This window comes from Cervus canadensis, chromosome 5 (assembly GCF_019320065.1).
Source record: "Cervus canadensis isolate Bull #8, Minnesota chromosome 5, ASM1932006v1, whole genome shotgun sequence".
NCBI lineage: Eukaryota > Metazoa > Chordata > Mammalia > Artiodactyla > Cervidae > Cervus > Cervus canadensis.
Window position 1 is genome coordinate 99,284,179 of NC_057390.1, and position 17,427 is coordinate 99,301,605.

Here is a 17,427-nt window from a genome sequence, read left to right on the forward strand (position 1 = left end):
TTTTGAGCTAAAGGATAAATCTTGTATGACTCTCCTTGTTCACAGACCCCTCTTCTGGGGTTTTTAAGGTTCTTAAGTGGATGAAGCTGGAATTGCTCATTAATCTTTTTTCGTGGGCATTAAGGTTATTTCACACCTTTTTGCTTTTTTTCCCCTAAACTAATATGTTTATAAAAATATTTATTTATTTGAATGCACTGGATCTTAGTTGTGGCACGTGGGAACTACTTCCCTGACCGGGGTTCAAACCCAGGCCCTCAGCACTGGGAAAATGGTCTTAGCTACTGGACCACCAGGGAAGTCCTTAGCTTTCTTTGCTTTTAAAATTAGCAACGGGATGCACATCTTTGCCCGTAAGGGATAACTTCTTTCAGCAAAGATCACTTCTGTGGTCCTCTGGCCTCCGAACCCTCCCATCTTATCTCCTCCTGCTCCCCCCTCCCCGGGTCTGCCCCAGACGGGCTGCTCCAGAGCCTGGCCCTGGTGCTGGGGTGGGTCTATGCCCCCTCTTCCACTCACCCCCCTGCCTGGTACAGTACGGGCACACAGCCAGTGCCCAGAAGCCCCTTGCCAACTGGAATTTAGAGTCTGCCCCTTCTCCTTGGAGGAGGAAGTGGTTACCCACTCCAGTATTCTTGCCTGGGGAATCCCATGGATGGAGGAGCCTGGCGGGCTACAGTCCACGGGGTCGCAAAGAATCGGACGGAGCCTCTCTTCCCTCAGCTCCCCCAGCCCCCAGGCGGAAGCCTCAGTTTAGAGGGAGCAGAAAGCACTTCTGGGGGAAGAGGCACCTGGCTCCGCAGCTCCCGGAGGGCCCTGGACACACCCAGGTGGCGGTGGGAGGGGCTCACTCCTGGCTCCCAGCTCTTGCCACGCCCTGGGGGAAGCCCCGGAGCAGGTGGTTTCCTTAGAGGAGAGAGGAGGCCGCTGAGGTGATCATTCAGGCTGCCACCCACTGGCCCCTGTCCCTGGGGAACATGGCAGCTCTGGGGCAGGCTTCTCCTAGGACACGGGAGCCCCAGTGGCCAGAAGGTAACCGTCCTGCAGAACTGCAGGGCTGGGGGTTTGGGAGGGGCTTGGCAGAGACGCTCCGCGTCTCCTGGACCTCACTGGCTGATCTAGGGCCTGGAGCTTAACAAGCGACCTAGTCCAAAGCCAGTGCTCCCTGTGCGGGAGACTGAGGGTAGGGTCTCACGACCCTCTCTGCCAAACTCGGGGGCTTCTCGGGAATCCTGCTCCAGGAGGCACTGTGTTTACCGAGCCTCATTTTTCTCATCTGTGAGATGGACATAACCTGGTGCTCCTGTCCCTTGTTGCTGCCCCGTGGGCGGAGAGCAGCTGGTAGTCTTGTTGCAAATCCTTCTGCAGTGTGACAAGGGCCTTCCAGACAAGTCTGCTGGCTTCCAGTTGCCCAAGAAACTAACCGAGCTGCATTCCAGACTCCCTGGCACAGGGGGAAAGATCTCCGAGGAGGGGAGCAGTGGGGCTGAACCTGACCTCCAGCCCAATCGTCTTGAGGGAGAAGGTGGGAAGCTTGGCGGGACTGCAGGTGGCCCCTGGGGCCATTGCATCTGGTCCTTGTCCTCCCTCTGTGGTCTTCCGGGTCCCCATTTCGCAAAAGGAAAACCTTGAGGCTCAGGAGTCCCTGCCCGGGGGCACCTCCTGGCCCCTGGCTCCTGCTGTGATGGGGGGCTTCCCCAGGGAGGCAGCTGGGAGGGGCGGTGGGTGTGAGGGTGTGAGTTGGGCCCCTCGCAGAGCAAGTCCTGTCCCCCATCTTCTCCTCTCAGATGGGCCAGCCCGGGCCCCCCGGGGACAAGGTCTCTGACACTCAGCTGTCTGGCGCTCTGGCCGCCCCCGACCGTGCCCCAGCTGGCGTCATCCCCGGCCCTGAGGACTCGGACCTGGTGCCCTCTCTGAGCCTGGCTGCAGCCCTGGTCCTCCTGTTCCTTCTGTTCTCCGTCTGGCTGGGATGGGACCAGCCCCTCTGAGACTCCCGCTGATGTGGGTTCCTGAGCGGGGGTCAGGGTATCTATCCCTGGGCCGGGCGTGGCCCAGCCTCCCAGCTGCGTCCCGGGCCAAACCCTGCACCCAGAGGCTCAGCCCTTGCCTGTGGCAGCCCCAACGGGACCCCAGGAGGCCCCCAAGTGCCACCCCCCACTGGAAGACTGGAGTCCTGGACTCGGCTGCAGAAGGCCGCTGCTGGAGCCTCACCCCCGGGATGGCCGCGGAAGGTGGACTGCGGGGGTCCAGGCGGCCGCGAGTGCTCAGGCTGAGTGGGCTCAAGACTGGCTCATCCTGGCTTGCTGCAGGCCACAGCTGGGCGTGCGCCCTGGCCCTGCCGTCCTGAGGGCGGCAAGTGAAGCCAGGTGAGCCCTGGGTGTCTGTGGAGTGGGTTGGATCCAGCTGGGAGATGAGAGCTGCAGCTCAGACTCTGTCCATGCTGGGCGGTGCGAGGGTGGACAAGGCCCTGCTTCATCCCCGACCTGTTTCCCAGTCATCCAAAGAGGGTGGCAGTCCCTGCCCCTGGGCACTGTTGGGAGGGCCCACCAGTAGGGAGGTGTTCTGTGGTACCTCCACAGCTGACAGTCGCCCTGGCCTAACTCCTGGGACCCAGAAAACTCCTGGAGGAAGTCCCACGCCCTTCCCCCGCGCTGGGGCTCGTCAGAGTCGGGATGCGCTGGTCTTGGCCGCCATCTGGTGGCTGAAGTTGAGAATCACGCCGTTTGCTTTGAGAGCCCTTTGGGGTTTCCATCAGGGCCCAGGAGGTGAAGGTGTTTTATTTTTAAAAATTTGAGACTGTGGACAAGCATACATCTCATTACCCAGAGGGAACCTCTTTTACCATTTTCTATTTGCGTTCTTTCCCTCTGTTTCCATATCTATGATCTCCTGAAAAAGCATCGGGAGGGAGGCAGAGGGGGTGGGGAAGAACTGTGTGCAAGGTCTGGTGGGGGGCGGTGGGGGGCAGGAAGGGGGCATCTGCCCAGGGTTGCAGGGCCTTTCTGCCCCACAGCGGTCCTCCTTGGGCCTTGGTGGGGAAGATGTGCATTTCTGGGGATGGGCAGGCCGTGGAGACCTTCAGGTCGGGGCTGGAGGGCCCGGGACCCTCCCGACTCTCATTGAACAAGCACTTGTCAAGACTCCTCCTGAGGCGGAATCGTCCATCCTCCAGGGAGAAGCGGCCCCTCCAGACCTTGCCGAGGCCTAAGCCTTGGCCGCTGCCCTGCACAGGGTGAGGGCAGACTGTGTGTGGCCTCTTGCTTGTATTTCTGTCCAGCGCCCAGAAAAGGCCGCTTGGCTTCATCGCAGTTTCAGCGGCTGCCGCACAGCCTCCGGCCCACCGCTGTGGTTCTTCAGGCCGTGGAGCCCCCTCTGCACTCCCGCCCCCAGCCGGAGGCTGGCACAGGTGTCTGTCTGAAGCTGGCCCAGAAAGGAATTGCACCTGTGAGAGAAACATTGCTCTGTGTGATTCAGTGACCCATTTCATAAACACTGTGGTTCCCTTTGGGGTTTTGCTGCACCATCTCCCCTCTCTTCCAGCGGTGCTGGGGCATACCAGACGCCTGAGGCTGGGGAAGTCTGGTTTTTTGATGGGCTGGACGTTGCCAAGGGTGACAGGAAGGGCCGGGCCGGGGCTGGAGGCCTGCCCCTGGAGCCCTTTGGCAGAGAGGGGTCTGGGAGCTGGCAGCTTGTGTGTGAGTATGTATGTGCACATGTGTGTCTGCGTGTGCACATGTGTGCCCACGGGCTGCAAGCGTGCGCCGCACATGTACATGCACATAATGCACATGAACCTGTGGGTTTGAGTCTCTGTACACAGGCTCGTGTGTATGTGTGTGTGCCTGCACGTGTGCGTGAATGTGTGTGCACACCCATGCATGTATGTGAATATATGTGCACCGTGAACGTTTGTGTTTGAATGCATGCATGTACTTGTGTGGGCTTTCCTGGTGGCTCAGCGGTAAAAAAAAATCTGCCTGCAATGCAGGGGATCCAGGTTTGATCCCTGGGTCGGGAAGGTCCCCTGGAGGAGGGCCTGGCAACCCACTCCAGTATTCTTGCCTGGAGAATCCCCATGGATGGAGGAGCCAGCGGGCTACAGTCCATGGGGTTGCGAAGAATCAGACACAGCTGAAGCAACTTAGCATGCATGCATGCATGTACCTGTGTGTATACAAGCAGGCGCGTGTGCATGCACACGTGTGTGTGTGTTTGCTCTGTGGGGCCCTGCTACAGGAGGCTGGGATGGCATGGAGCTGGCCTCTTTCCCGGCAGCGTGGGTGTGAGCTTGTGGGTGTTGGCCAGGCAGGGTTCAAACGGCCCCCACGGCCTGGAGGCCCCACCCCGGGGGAGAGACTTTCCCATGGTTTCCTCCCCAGCAGGCTCTCTCCAGCTCCGGGGCCGTGGGCGAGCCCCAGACCGAGTCTCCTTTCCTCATCAGTCCGCGGGCCGGTGGGGCCACGCTGCTCCTCTACTCCATCCTGCATCCTTCCCAAGAGGGCCCTGGTGTGTCTGCGGCGGCAGCATGCCTACTAAACTCACAGGTCTTCCAGCCGCACTGCTGCTGGGGGGCCATGTGAGTCCGTTCTGGCCCGGGGGGTGGTTAGTCCAGAGTGTCCAGGGAGGGCCACCTTTCTGATTAGCAAGGCTTCGGGTCCTATCCCCTTCTTCCTGCCTGGAATTCAGTCATGTTGCCTGGTGACGCAGCAGCCCTCTTGCAACCAGGAGGTGGGAGCCCGGGCTAGGATGATGAGGAGCTGGGTTGAAGCAGGAGCTGGTTCTCTGGGGATGTGGAGACTGGGCACCTTGCTGTTTGAGCTGGTTTTCTGGGTGTCGCAGACTCAAGCACTGCTCACTGCTTCGGGCCATCCCTGTGGGAGTGGCCTGGAGACTGAAGTGGCGGGTGGTGGGTGTGCTCCAGACCCGGACCCCCTCTTCCCTCTGCGCTGGGCACCGGGGCACGGGGACGGTCCTCTCGCAGGGGAGAAGGACGAGGGTGCCGGACAGCTGGCCTGGCCTCCCACTGGGCCCGCGTCTCAGACCTGCTCCTGCGCTGCGTCCTTGGCGAGGTGAGAGTTAAAGAGGCGGGAGGCAGGTGATGGTGGAAGCCCCCCCCCAAGGGGCGGGGTCTGAGGGGCTGGCACCAAGGCGGGCGGGCAGAGCGGACAGCCAGCCTTCTCCACGGTGTGGGGTGGCCAGCCCCCAGAGCCTGGCCCTGGCTGGACCCCTCCGGTCTCCTTCTCACCACAGAGCCGGCCAGACAGCCCCCAGCAGACGCTTCTGGGGACGTTCTCGGGGTTCTGGCCGGGCACGCCACATGGGCAGGTGTGTCTTGCTTGGGGCACGACGAGGCAGCAGCGAAGGCCAGGGTGAGGCTGAGCGGCCTCCGTGCTGGCTGCCTGCCCCTGCTTGGCCCTGCGATGTGGACTTGGGTCAGGCCTGACTGGTGAAACGCGTTCCTTCCTGCTCTGGCCTTTGTGCTGGGAAGGGTCAGACCCAGGTCCCCCCCCGCCAGTCCTGCCCTCCGCCCTGGCCAGATGCGCCGTGACCCCGGTTCTCACCACTCTGGGGTTCACGCCCCTCCCCTGTGGCCAGTACTGGCCGGGCCTGGGGAGGGTGGGGCTGGGGCTGAGTGTGGCTGGCCAGCCTGGCGTTTTTTCCGCCTTTTCATGGACTCAGCCAACACCCTCTCCCGGGACGCAGCCAACTATTTGTGGGCCGCCGAGTCGCCCAGCAGCTGCTCCTCCTGCTCGAGTATGACATTACATTTTTTCGGCTGGCCAGATGCTCCCTGCTTTGCAGTGTTGGAAGCGACAGCCTCACTCTGTCCCCACTGCTCCCGTGTCCCTCCAGCCCAGCCTGCGCCCACCCTGCCCCACGACGGGGCCCCTCTCCAGCTCTCAGACGGAGCCCGCGGCTGCAGGTGGCCCGGGAACCCTCTCCTCGGTTATTTTTGGCCCCTGTGCTGGCCCAGGGGCTCTCTGCCAAAAGCAATTACTGAATTTTCATCTTGCTTTGCTGACGGCTTAGAATATGCCAACAATGTTCCGCCGGGGAGACCCGAGGGCACCTCAAGATGGGGGTGCGGAGGGGGCTTGGACGCCCCGTGGGGGTCCCCCGGGACTGGACCGCTGGCATCCCTGGCGAGGCAGAGGGGGAGGAGGGGTCAGGGAGGGCCGTCCCTTGCAGCTGCTGTCCGTCGGCGCCCGGGAGCGTGAGCCTGTGTGCAGACACTGACAGCCTGCTCCTGGTAACGCGGGACGGGGGGTGGGTCTGTCTTCCGAGGCTCAGAGCTGCCCTGCGACCGGCTGCGTCCCCATGCTGGGAGGTGGCTGCGGGGCTCGTGCCCGGGCTCTGCCCCCTGTTTGTGGGCAGTGGGCTCACCCTGTCCTGCAATGGGCAGGGCTTGGGGGCTCCAAAGAACAGGCAGGATCTGCCCCCAGGGGTCTCCCCCTTCCCCCATGCTGCACTCAGAGACACAGACCAGAGGCCAGGACAGCAGGCCAGGCCTGGCCATCTTCTCTGAAGCGGCTCTGTTGTGTGGCCCTGGGGTCTGCACCCCGGCTCCTCGACTCTAGCGTCTCCAGCAGGAACACCACGCTGTCCCGGGGAGGACCTCAGGGTCGCGTGAGGCTAGATTCTGCCTGGTGGGTTTCATCCCGGGCCCAGGCCACCTCCCACTCCCTGCCCAGCCCTCAGGAATGTCCACTGGCCAAGGGCACAGAGACAGAGGAAGGCTGCCGCGGCTCCGGTGCTGGGAGCTCGGCAGCCCGGACCTGGGGGTCTCCTGGTCCCGATCTGGGAGAAGGCGGGGGCGGGCTCACCGCCTGGGCTCAGGGCGAGCTTCAGACCCCAATCTCTCTACCAGCCTCAGCACCACCACCAGGGAGTTTCCAGAAGGGTCGGGAGTCGCTGGGGAGAGGAGCTGGGGTGGGAGCTGAGCGGGGGCTGGAGGCTGAGCACCCCAACGTCCAGGGACCGGGGCCATGTGCACGCCGAGGACGGCACCCTGGGGGCAGGGGTCCTCCCTGCTCAAGCTGGTGTCCGACCCTGGTTTCCCACCAGCTCTTCTTCTCAGGGTGCCCAGAATGCTCACTGCCCCCTGGGGGAGGGAGGCCGGGAGGCCAAGCCCACTGCACACGCACGGGTGGCTGGACATGCATGCACAAGTCTGTTTGTGTGTGTGTGTGTGTGTGCGCACCCCCGCCTCCTGTGGGACAGGCCGGCTGGGGGCCCTGGGCTTTGGGACACCGGCCACTCCATCATGTAGTACTGCTCATGCCCGGCTCCGGGCCGAGAGGTGGGGTCGGACCGTCCCTGCCCCATGGGGGTTCGGGGTCTGCTGAGGGAGACAGAAGCCTGGCAGGAGGGCACGTGGGAGGGGGCCCGGGACCCGGCCTGCATGGGGGCCACCCTCGCCTCCTGGCACAGATGGAGGGCGCCTGAGCTCAGCGTAAACGCACGAGTGGGGGGCCGGGTGCTGGGTTTTGGGGACAGGCCGGGTGCTCCTGAGGCCCCAGGGTGGGATCCGGGGTGTCTGGAGCCTCAGGTTGAGCAGGCTATCGAGGGACAGCCTTGGACATCAGGGCTGAGCCAGGAGTGGGGTGACCTCGTGGTGCCATGTGTGTGTTTTATGTCCACTGTCTCCCCAGCCGGGGCCTGGCTCCCAGCCTGTCTGTCGGCCTGGACGGCCCCATGCGTTTGGAATCGTGGCTGCGATCTCAGGGGAAGAAGCAGCCGGGGGGCCTGCCCTCCGCCGCCCCCAGCCTTTGGAGGCTCTGTCTGGGGAGATGCAGACCCTGGGGAGTGCAGCCCCCGGCGGGTCTGTGAGCCAGGAGCCCGGCGGAGGCCAGGGTCTCAGGGGCTGTCCGGCGTGGCAAGACTGAGGTCTCGGGGCTGACAGAGTAGCCGCCCCAGGAGAGGGCTCTTGGAGAAGCGTGGCTCTGGCTCACAGGTGAGGAGCGGGGTTTGCTTTCTGAGGCCTGGAGGATGGAGCTTGGGTCCCCGCGGTCCTTAAAGGGATGGCGCCATGGGCTTGCTTGCAGTGGAAGGTCCGGTGGTGGCAGAGGAGGAGGGGGCCGCTGGTTGTTGGGGTTGGATTCCCACTCTCTCTGGAATGTTCCCCAGGAGCAGGCCTGGCTGTGGGAGGGGCTGAGAGTGGGCTGGACGGCCCGGGGTCCTGGCCAGGCCCGGGCCTCCCCAGCATCCACCAGGTGGGCGGCCTATGTGCGTGGCTGACCGGCCTTCCTCCAGTTCAGCTCACCAGGGGCCGTGGCGACCGTCTCCTGGGGCCCTGGGAGCACGCCATCGGCAGAAGCGATGTGCTCCCGGCAGGAGTGTATTAATAGCAGGACGGCCCCGGAGCGGCCGGCCCACGGAGGCTGCAGACTGACAGGGTCCAGGCGCGTCCGCTGACTGTCGCCCCGTGGCCCCCGCTCTGCTCTGCAGGGTCCAGACGTGGCTTGGTTGCAGGACACGGCCCTGGCTTCTCTGCGTGTGCTGAGCGCACCGGTCCCCCTGGACTCTGCTGGGGCAACAGTCTCGTGATGCTTATACTGTCCATTGGACGGGACTTGCCAAGTGGGAAGTCCAGCTCACCTACGCCCCTCCCAGTGAGGGCAGGGGCGTGTCCTGTGACTGGAGCCCTCCCCGTCTCAGCCCGAGGTCGGGCAGCGCCCTCGCCGCGCGGATCCCTCCGCTGCTACCCCGACACTGGCGGGCCTGGACTGCAGCCTCGGAGACCTGGAACCAGCCCCTGGCCTCTGGGAGACTGCGCTGTAGTGGACTTGGCCTCTCCTCTGTCGGGAGCTGGACTTCTTGCCTCGGCCAGCGGAGGGGGCAGCCGGCCTGGCCTCGGGGAAGGGGTCCTGGGGCCCGGCTGTCCCCACAGGGCCCCCCCCAGAGCGCCTGTCCACTCTGTGAGGTGACAGACTTGAGAAATGACCCAGTGGCTGACCTACAAGCTGTTTCAGAGAGATGGGAGTGTGGTCAGAGGGACGGGGTGTGGTCAGAGGGATGACAGGGTGTGGTCAGACGGACGGGGTGTGGTCAGTGAGATGGGGTGTGGTCAGAGGGATGGGGGTGTGGTCAGAGAGATGGGGTGTGGTCAGAGAGATGGGGTGCGGTCAGAGGGACGGGGTGCAGTCAGAGGGACGACAGGGTGTGGTCAGAGGGACGGGGTGCAGTCAGAGGGACGACAGGATGTGGTCAGAGGGACGACGGGGTGTGGTCAGAGGGACGACAGGGTGTGGTCAGAGAGATGGGGTAGTCAGAGGGATGGTGTAGTCAGAGGGATGGGGGTGTGGTCAGAGGGATACGGGTGTGGTCAGAGGGACGGGATGTGGTCACAGGAGACACCGCAGGTGGTGTTCCCACCGCTTCCCAGCCATCCGCGCCCTTGACCCTTAACCTCGCACTTGGGTGCCCTCACTGTAACTCGTGATGAGAGCGGCCTTGCCCCTCAGGGTCGTCTGGGGATGGAGTGAGCTCTCCGGAGCAGACCTGGTCCCTCGGCACCACGCCAGCCCCCGTCTTCGGAGAAAAGTGCCTGCGACCTCAGGTACTTTGGACAGTCTTTTTGTTCACCACGTTTGAATTTGTCTACAACGATTGGAGTCATTATTTATTCATACTTTTTTGGCCTCATGTCTTGTGAAATCTTAGCTCTCCAACCAGGAAGTGACCCTGGGCCTTGGTGAGAGTGCAGAGTCCTAACCACTGGACCGCCAGGGAATTCCCATTTTGTAAGAGAGTTAAATGGTTGCTTTGACCAAACCTGTGCCTACCTGTGTGTTGCTTATGTGGTTAAACAAAAAAAAAGTAAAATGAAAAGGAATGAAAACACCAGGAAGCTCTCATCTATCGCTGGCTGACGGGCGGCAGCTGCTTGCAGGGCTGGGAGCTGAAGGCAGGCCAGGTCAGTGGGGGCGGGGGGTGTAGGGGTCTCAGGGGGTGATGCACACCTGGATGCAAGCACCCCAGGGAGGAGCGGCGGGGGGCGGGGTGATAGAAGGTGCGGTTTGGGAGGCATTCAGGGGAGAGGCAGGCGCTGACCCTGGTCTTGGGAGGCAGGCAGGATGAAAGCAGGTGGGGGGGGTGCAGAGGATCACACGGGGTGTACAGGTGCCGGGAAGATGACGTCCACCTCCCCTTCACTCTCCCCCACTCACCCCCATCTACTCGCCCTCACACCCACGTCCACCCCCAACTCAGCCCACTCACCTCCACCCCCCACCCCCCCACTCACCCCCACCTACTCACCCTCTCACCCACCCACTCAGATCCCCACCCAGCCACTCACCCCCACACCCACCCTCTCACCCCTTCCCCCACACCCACCCCTTCCCCCAACACACATCACAACTACACACGAATATCCACTCACCTCCCCCAACTTCCCAACGGAGGCATAAAGTGCTCTGGGGGTGAGGGTGGGCCGTGTGACCAGATGGAACGAGGGAGACGGTGAGGTCAGCCCCACCCCCACCCCGAGGCTGCAGGTCTGGCGGGCAGGGGGGTTTGACGCGGGGATTCCAGCTGGAGACGGACGGTGACCTGGTCCCATCACCACCGGGCTGGCTGGGCGGGGGTTTAGGAGGGCAGTGCCCCGTGGCCCATGGTGGCCTCTGTGCAGGATTCCCGGACAAGCTGCACCAGGCCCCCGGATCCCAGTGCTGGCCCCAGAGCAGGAGGGTGGGAGCCATAGCCCTGGGCTCTGGAAGCTCGGGTCAGCCCGCCATCCCCCCACCACTCCAGGGCCAGCACGCCGCCCTGCCCCTCAGACAGCGCCCAGCTCGGGGCGGCGGCTGCGGAGAGGAGGCGTGGAGAGGAGGCCGTGCGTTCCTCGGGTTTGGAGCTCTGCCCCCGCCGCTGCTGTTTCAGGCTGGGCCGGGGGCCAGCCCGCCCCCAGGACACGCCGTCCCTTGGCCTGGCTTGCTGGAGCGGGGCCATGCGGGGAATGAATGGCGTCTGACCCTGTGTTCCAGGCGCCCGGGGGCAGTGTCCTTGGGAGGCAGCTGTGCCCAGCTGTTCCGGGAGCACCACCGTCCATCCCAAGGGACACAGGTGTGGGGGCCCTTTCGGGGACCCAAGACTCTGGGGGGACAACAGGGTGGAGGCCGAGGCCTGCTTGGCCGGCCGAGCTGTGGGCGAGTGCCGACCCCCGAGTTCTCCCGGGAGCGTCAGAGCTGAGGTTTGTCTACAGCCCAGCCCCTGGGGTGTCCTTCCCCTGCAGGCAAAGGCGTCGGCCTTGTTAAACCAGGGGTGGCACCAGCTTCTGACAGAGTGGCCCGTGACTCCCGCATCGTGACCACCAGGGTCACCAGCAGAGGGAGGCCAGTCGACCGCTGTGGCCGCTGCCCTCCCTGGGCCCAGAGATGTCAGCCCAGAATCGCTCACCTGAATCCTGGTTGGAACTCTCACCTTGATGGAGATGGGTTGGAAAACCACAGGCTTGAGTTCAAGGCCAGCTCAGCCACGAACCCTGGGAAATCACAGAGGCGGCCTGGGCCTCGGGGTTCCCGAAGTCAGCGGGGTCACCTCCGCGGCCTCCCAGGGGCACGAGCGCTTAGAGGAGGGGTCCCAGACTTGAGGCCCAGCTGGAGTGGCCAGTGCGGGCCGAGGTCTCCGCGGAGGTGCAGAGCCTCTGACCGTCCCTGATGGCCTGTGGAATGTGAACTCTCTGGGGGCAGTGATGTCACCCTTCTCGGCCCCTACTGTGTCTTCAGGGCCTTAGACCACGCGGAAAATTGAAGAAGCTCGATGAATATTTGATGATGCATGAGTGAATGAACTCATCGATTACGGACTCATTTGTTGAGCACTTGCCTGCGCCTCTGCAAGCGAACGGCAGAGGTTAAGTGCATGGACCCCGAGGCAGGCTCTCAGGGTTCCGAGGTTACGGTCTGTGAATGATGAGTATCCCCAAGCCTGAGCTGGGCTTCCGAGATGGCTCAGTGATAAAGGATCCGCCTGCCAGTGCAGGAGACTCAGGTTCGATCCCTGCATCAGGAAGATCCCCTGGAGGAGGAAATGGCAACCCACGCCAGCACTCTTACCTGGAGGATCCCAGGACGGAGGAGCCCGGCGGGCTGCAGTCCATGGGGCTGCAGGCTCGGACAGGACTGCACATGCACTCCCACACTAAGCCTCAGTCTCCCTTCTGTAAAATAAAGGTAAAAGATGTCTGTTCCCATCACAACACCCAGTTAAGAACCTGTACAAACCCTGTCACTAGAAGCAGCTACACGTTCTGGGTAAAATAAGATATTCATCTTGAAAGCTGTCTTTTTTTTTTGGCCACACGCCACACAGCTTGTGAGATCTTAGTTCCCTGACCAGGGATTGAGTCCCAGCCCTAAGCAGTGAACAAGAGAGTCCTCACCACTGGACCATCAGGGAGGGACTTCTTGAACGCTGCCTTGAGATGGCTGCATGCGTATGTGCGTGTGTGTGCATGCACATGTGTGTGTGTGTGTGTGTGTGTGTGTGTGTGAGCAGTCACTCAGTCGTGTCTGACTCTTTGCGACCCCATGGACTGTAGCTCACCAGGCCCCTCTGTCCATGGAGTCATCCAGGCATGGATACTGGAATGGGTCGCCATGCCCTTCTCTAGGGGCTCTTCCGGACCCAGGGATCGAACCTGTGTCTCCTGTGGCTTCTGCCTCGGCAGGTGGATTCTTTCCCTCTGAGCCACTTGGGAAACTCTTTGAGCTGGCTAGGAAGTGCGGAGTCCTCAGGGCAGGCTGGCAAAAGTGGGGGCCCAGAGAGGAGCAGCCATGCCAAAACTGGCTCTGCTTTGAGGGGGTAACACGAGGCTGCTGCCCCCCATATGCGAGCAAAAGTGCTGAATGCGTTGATCGTTAGGATGGAGAGAGCCACGGTCGGAAGCCCAGGCACCCCTAGAATGTGTCCAGGGCTGCCGCCTGCCGGCCTGGCATAGAGTTTCAGGGAAGTGCGGCGTTCGGCCAGGAGGACTGTCAGAGGGGAGCGGGTACGGACTGGGTGGTCCTCAGCGAGGGGGTGCCGTTCCTGGGGTGTGACCCCCCACTGACCGGCTGACCGAAGCTGGTGGTCACCAACAGCTGGTTCTGCTGTTCACTGGCTATGATGAGAAGAACAACCTGTCTTCTCATTTTGAATTGGAAGAATCGAAACATCTCTATCTTTGGAGGTGAACCAGAGCATCGTTTTTTTGTTTGTTTTATTGTTTTTTGTTTTCTGACTCCCTTTGATCTCAGGGTCAGAAGACAGAGCACAGAGGGGCATACTGGGGCCCAGGGAAGACAAGGGAAGATCCCTCGATGCATCCAGGGCTCCCGAGGGCTCAACCTCATGGTCAGCTGTGCTGGGACCCCGCTGCCCTCCAGGTAGCCCGTCGGCTCTGCTGTCTCAGGCCTTGGGCTGAGGAGAGGAGGAACTGGGCTCTAAGAATCCACCCCCACAGAATCGCCCTCAGGGGTCTGGGCAGCCTGAATCCATCTTCTCTCAGTTATCCCCAAACTTCAAACAAGGGATTTTAGTTTAAAGGCTTCTCAGACTGCCAGCGCTTTCTTTTTTTAGAAAGAGCTGTGTATTTACTTTCCCACCCCTGGTCTTAGCTGCAGCACTCGGGACCTTCAATCTGCGCTGCCGCATGTGGGCGCTTTCAGCAGCGGCATGCCAACACTCAGGTGTGGCGCGTGGGCTCTTGTTCCCTGACCAGGGATCAAACCTGGGCCCCCTGCATTGGGAGTGCAGAGTCATAGCCACTGGACCCCCAGGGAAGTCCTGCAAGCACTTCCTAAAGGAACCCACCTTCATCTCAAGCTTCGGAGACATTTCACAGAGTCCCAGAGCCAATGAGCAACTCAGAGTAAAGGTTCACTACGTACACAAGCTCCCCTGGTGGCTCAGCTGGTAAAGAATCCACCTGCGATGCAGGAGACCTGGGTTTGACCCCTGGGTTGGGGAGATCCCCTGGAGAAGGGCAGGGCTACCCACTCCAGTATTCTTGCCTGGAGAATTCCGTGGACAGAGGAACCTGGCAGGCTACAGTCCGTGGGGTCGCAGAGTTGACACAGCTGAGAGACTAACACTTTCACTTTGACATACACAAGAAAACAAGGCACCATGAGCAAAAGCAGACAGAAATCGTAGGCGGTAGATTCAGAGTCCCAGGCGGGCTAGTGGTCAAGAATCTACCGCCAATGCAGGAGGCACAAGAGATGTGGGTTCAGTCCCTGGGTCAGGAAGATCCCCTGGAGAAGGAAATGGCAACCCACTCCAGTATTCTTGCCTGGGAAACCCCATGGACAGTGGAGCCGGGTGGGCTACAGTCCATGGGGTTGCAAAGAATCGGACATGACTGACTAAGCATGCATGCAGAGTCAGATCGGCAGAAAATTGCAGATACTAGAACTATCAGACCCAGAAAACAAAGTGAATGTGTTTTACAGAGGCAATAAAAGGGACTTGAATACATCAGTAAATAGCAAGCTGACTCCTAGAAGTGAAAAATATGTAACACTTGAAGTTAAAAATCAAAGGATAAATGTAACACAGCTTAGACACAACTGGAGAGAAATTAGCGACCTGAAGAATAAAGTCAAAGGAATTAGGAAAATCGCACCTGGGAAATATGAAAAAAACAATCAGAGGCTGGAGTGAGCAGGTAAATGTATTGCTAGCTGGAGCTCCAGAGAAAGAAGAGAGAAGCTGACAGGGACAGAGGCGGTGTTTGTAGAGGATTAAGGCTGAAACGGTTCCAAGTTTAATGAAAGAGAGCTGACCACAAGCATAAGAAGTCCAAGGAACCTCAAGCACCATGAGAACACGGGATCCACACCTCTTCACTTGAGAGTGAACATGCAGGACGCTGAGGCCAGAAGAAGCCCTGAGACAGAGGCAGAGAGGAGACGCAGGTCGCCTTCAAGGACTCTGATGTTGAGAGCCAACTTCTCAGTAGCAACAACGGGAACTTGAAAATAGAGAAGTGGTATCGTCAGAATGCCACAAGCGGAAGGCTCCCGGCCTAGAAGTCAACAGCGAAAAGCGGCCACGGGCAAAGGGAAACCAAGAAGGCGTCCCACGAGCAACTGCGCTTGAGGAAGTTTTACAGGACATACTTAAGGCAGAAGGAAAGTGACCGCAGATGGATAGCAGGAATGTTAGCGAGGGCGGAAGTCAAAGACATTGGTACGCATGTGGGCACATCGGGATAAACGGGGACAGCAAAAATGCTGTGTGGGATTTAAATGAAGACAGTGCAAAAATGCAAGGTGAGACTGGCCTTAAAGCTGCAGGGGTGGGGTGTGTGTGGTCAGTTGGAATGAAAAGGTTCTAAAAGAGAAAAAAAATATTAATTTGGAATTGATTTCAATAAACAATCACTCAAAGAATAGAAATAGTGCATAAATTCTAAACCAATGGAGAGGGAAGTAGGACAAAAAAGCTCGAGAATCCAGAAGACAGCAAAAAGAGAGAAAGCAAAACATAAAAAAGACAAAATATTAATAAGATGGTAGAAATCAGTCCAACTATATTGGCAATTACAATACATAGAAACTAATAGGATAGTTAAAAGTTATAGTGATGAGACTTTATGGTTTCGGGCCAGGTAAAAAGGATAAAATCCAGCTGACATTTGTAAGAAACTTATCTAAGACATAAAGATACAAAAAGATAGAAAGGAAGCATTTATGCAAATCCTAGGCCAGAGAATGTTGGAAAGACTCTCTTCACATCAGGAAAACACACTTTATCCTTCTCTGTTCACTTGAAACCACAGCATTGTTAATTGGCTATGGTGTTGTCCAGGTGCCCCGTCGTGTCCGACTCTTTGCGACCCCATGGACTGCAGCACGCCAGGCCTCCCTGTCCCTCTCCACCTCCCACGGTTTGCCCAAGTTCATGTCCATTGCTTCGGTGATGCTGTCCAGCCATCGCATCCTCTGATGCCCTCTTCCCCTTCTGCCCTCCATCTTCCCCAGTATCAGAGACTTTTCCAGTGAGTCAGTTGTTCGCATCAGATGACCAAAATACTAGAGTTTCAGCATTAGTACTTCCAATGAGTATTCGACTATAATCGGCTATACCCCAATACAAAATAAAAAATTTAAAGCTTGGGGGAAAAAAGGAAAAACACCCTGTAAGTCAAAAAGAACTACTAGAAAAAGTCATTCATTCCTTGCTTAATAATAAACAGAAATCAATTTATTGGGAAGATAGAACTGTTCTTCTTTCGAATGTACCTAATAACAAAACCTCAAGATATATTATAAAGCAAAATTTGGCAGAACTAGAAGGAGAAGCCACAAATCCACCATGTGGAATGGGAGAATTTTCGAAAAACGAGTTTAGATGTGCAATTTACATGCCATAAATCCACCCATATTAAGCTCAATGCTTTTGTAAATGTAACCCTCACTACGATCCAGTTTTTTTTGGTTGCACTGGGTCTTTGTGGTCGTGCCCGGGCTCCCTCTAGCTGCGGCAAGCGAGGGCTGCTCCTCATTGTGCCCCCAGGCTTCTGGGCCCAGAGCACAGGCTCCAGGGCGCGCGGGCTTCAGGAGCTGCAGCGCGTGGGCTCCGCAGGGGTGGTACACGGGGCTAGCGACCCTCCGCACCTGGGATCTTCCCGGACCAGAGCGTGAACTGATGTCCCCTGCGTTGGCAGGTGGACTCTGATCCACTGGACCACCAGGGAAGTCCTACAATCCAGTTTTTTTTTTTTTAAGTTTTTTTTTTTTTTTTTTATTAGTTGGAGGCTAATTACTTCACAACATTTCAGTGGGTTTTGTCATACATTGATATGAATCAGCCATAGATTTACACGTATTCCCCATCCCGATCCCCCCTCCCACCTCCCTCTCCACCCGATTCCTCTGGGTCTTCCCAGTGCACCAGGCCCGAGCACTTGTCTCATGCATCCCACCTGGGCTGGTGATCTGTTTCACCATAGATAGTATACATGCTGTTCTTTTGAAACATCCCACTCTCACCTTCTCCCACAGAGTTCAAAAGTCTGTTCTGTATTTCTGTGTCTCTTTTTCTGTTTTGCATATAGGGTTATCGTTACCATCTTTCTAAATTCCATATATATGTGTTAGTATGCTGTAATGTTCTTTATCTTTCTGGCTTACTTCACTCTGTATAAGGGGCTCCAGTTTCATCCATCTCATTAGGACTGGTTCAAATGAATTCTTTTTGACGGCTGAGTAATATTCCATGGTGTATATGTACCACAGCTTCCTTATCCATTCATCTGCTGATGGGCATCTAGGTTGCTTCCATGTCCTGGCTATTATAAACAGTGCTGCGATGAACAATCCAGTTTTAAGAAGCGTCCACCACCCTCCCCGCCAAATTCCCCGCCCATTTGTAGGCGAGTCCTGCTTCCCCACCCCCAGTCCTAGGCAGTCACCAATCAGCCTCTCTAGTTTTACTTCC

At 58.9% G+C, this 17,427-nt stretch overlaps 1 protein-coding gene and 1 long non-coding RNA gene across 3 annotated transcripts; one reads left to right on the plus strand and one right to left on the minus strand.

Annotated features, from left to right (window-relative positions):
• The first annotated feature begins 907 nt into the window (after positions 1-907).
• Positions 908-2,712, plus strand: LOC122442364. Its single transcript, XR_006269641.1, has 4 exons — positions 908-1,032; positions 1,369-1,525; positions 1,788-2,366; positions 2,580-2,712. It is a non-coding gene; the product is annotated as an uncharacterized LOC122442364 (long non-coding RNA).
• A 10-nt stretch (positions 2,713-2,722) lies between these two features.
• LOC122442355 lies at positions 2,723-10,811 on the minus strand. 2 transcript variants are annotated; one of them, XR_006269636.1, is made up of 2 exons: positions 4,543-4,672; positions 2,723-3,442 (listed from the first exon to the last, which is right to left on the minus strand). XR_006269636.1 is itself a non-coding variant. In XM_043470111.1 (2 exons), the coding sequence occupies exons 1-2, from the start codon at positions 10,562-10,564 to the stop codon at positions 2,849-2,851; spliced, it is 774 nt and encodes a 257-aa protein (XP_043326046.1). In that variant the 5' UTR covers positions 10,565-10,811; the 3' UTR covers positions 2,723-2,848. The 2 variants fall into 2 exon arrangements, 1 of the variants encoding a protein (XP_043326046.1); XM_043470111.1 differs by lacking the exon at positions 4,543-4,672 and adding an exon at positions 10,385-10,811.
• Between the last annotated feature and the right edge of the window lie 6,616 nt (positions 10,812-17,427).

Bases quoted from the DNA above. Each gene is read 5' to 3' on its own strand.
- LOC122442355 (XM_043470111.1), bottom strand. From the start codon at position 10,564: ATGGGACCAGGTCACCGTCCGTCTCCAGCTGGAATCCCCGCGTCAAAC. The intron at 3,443-10,384 runs GTGAGTGGATAT...TTTCTCTCACAG, and splicing joins CCGTTGGGAAGTTGGGGGAG to GTGCAATTCCTTTCTGGGCC.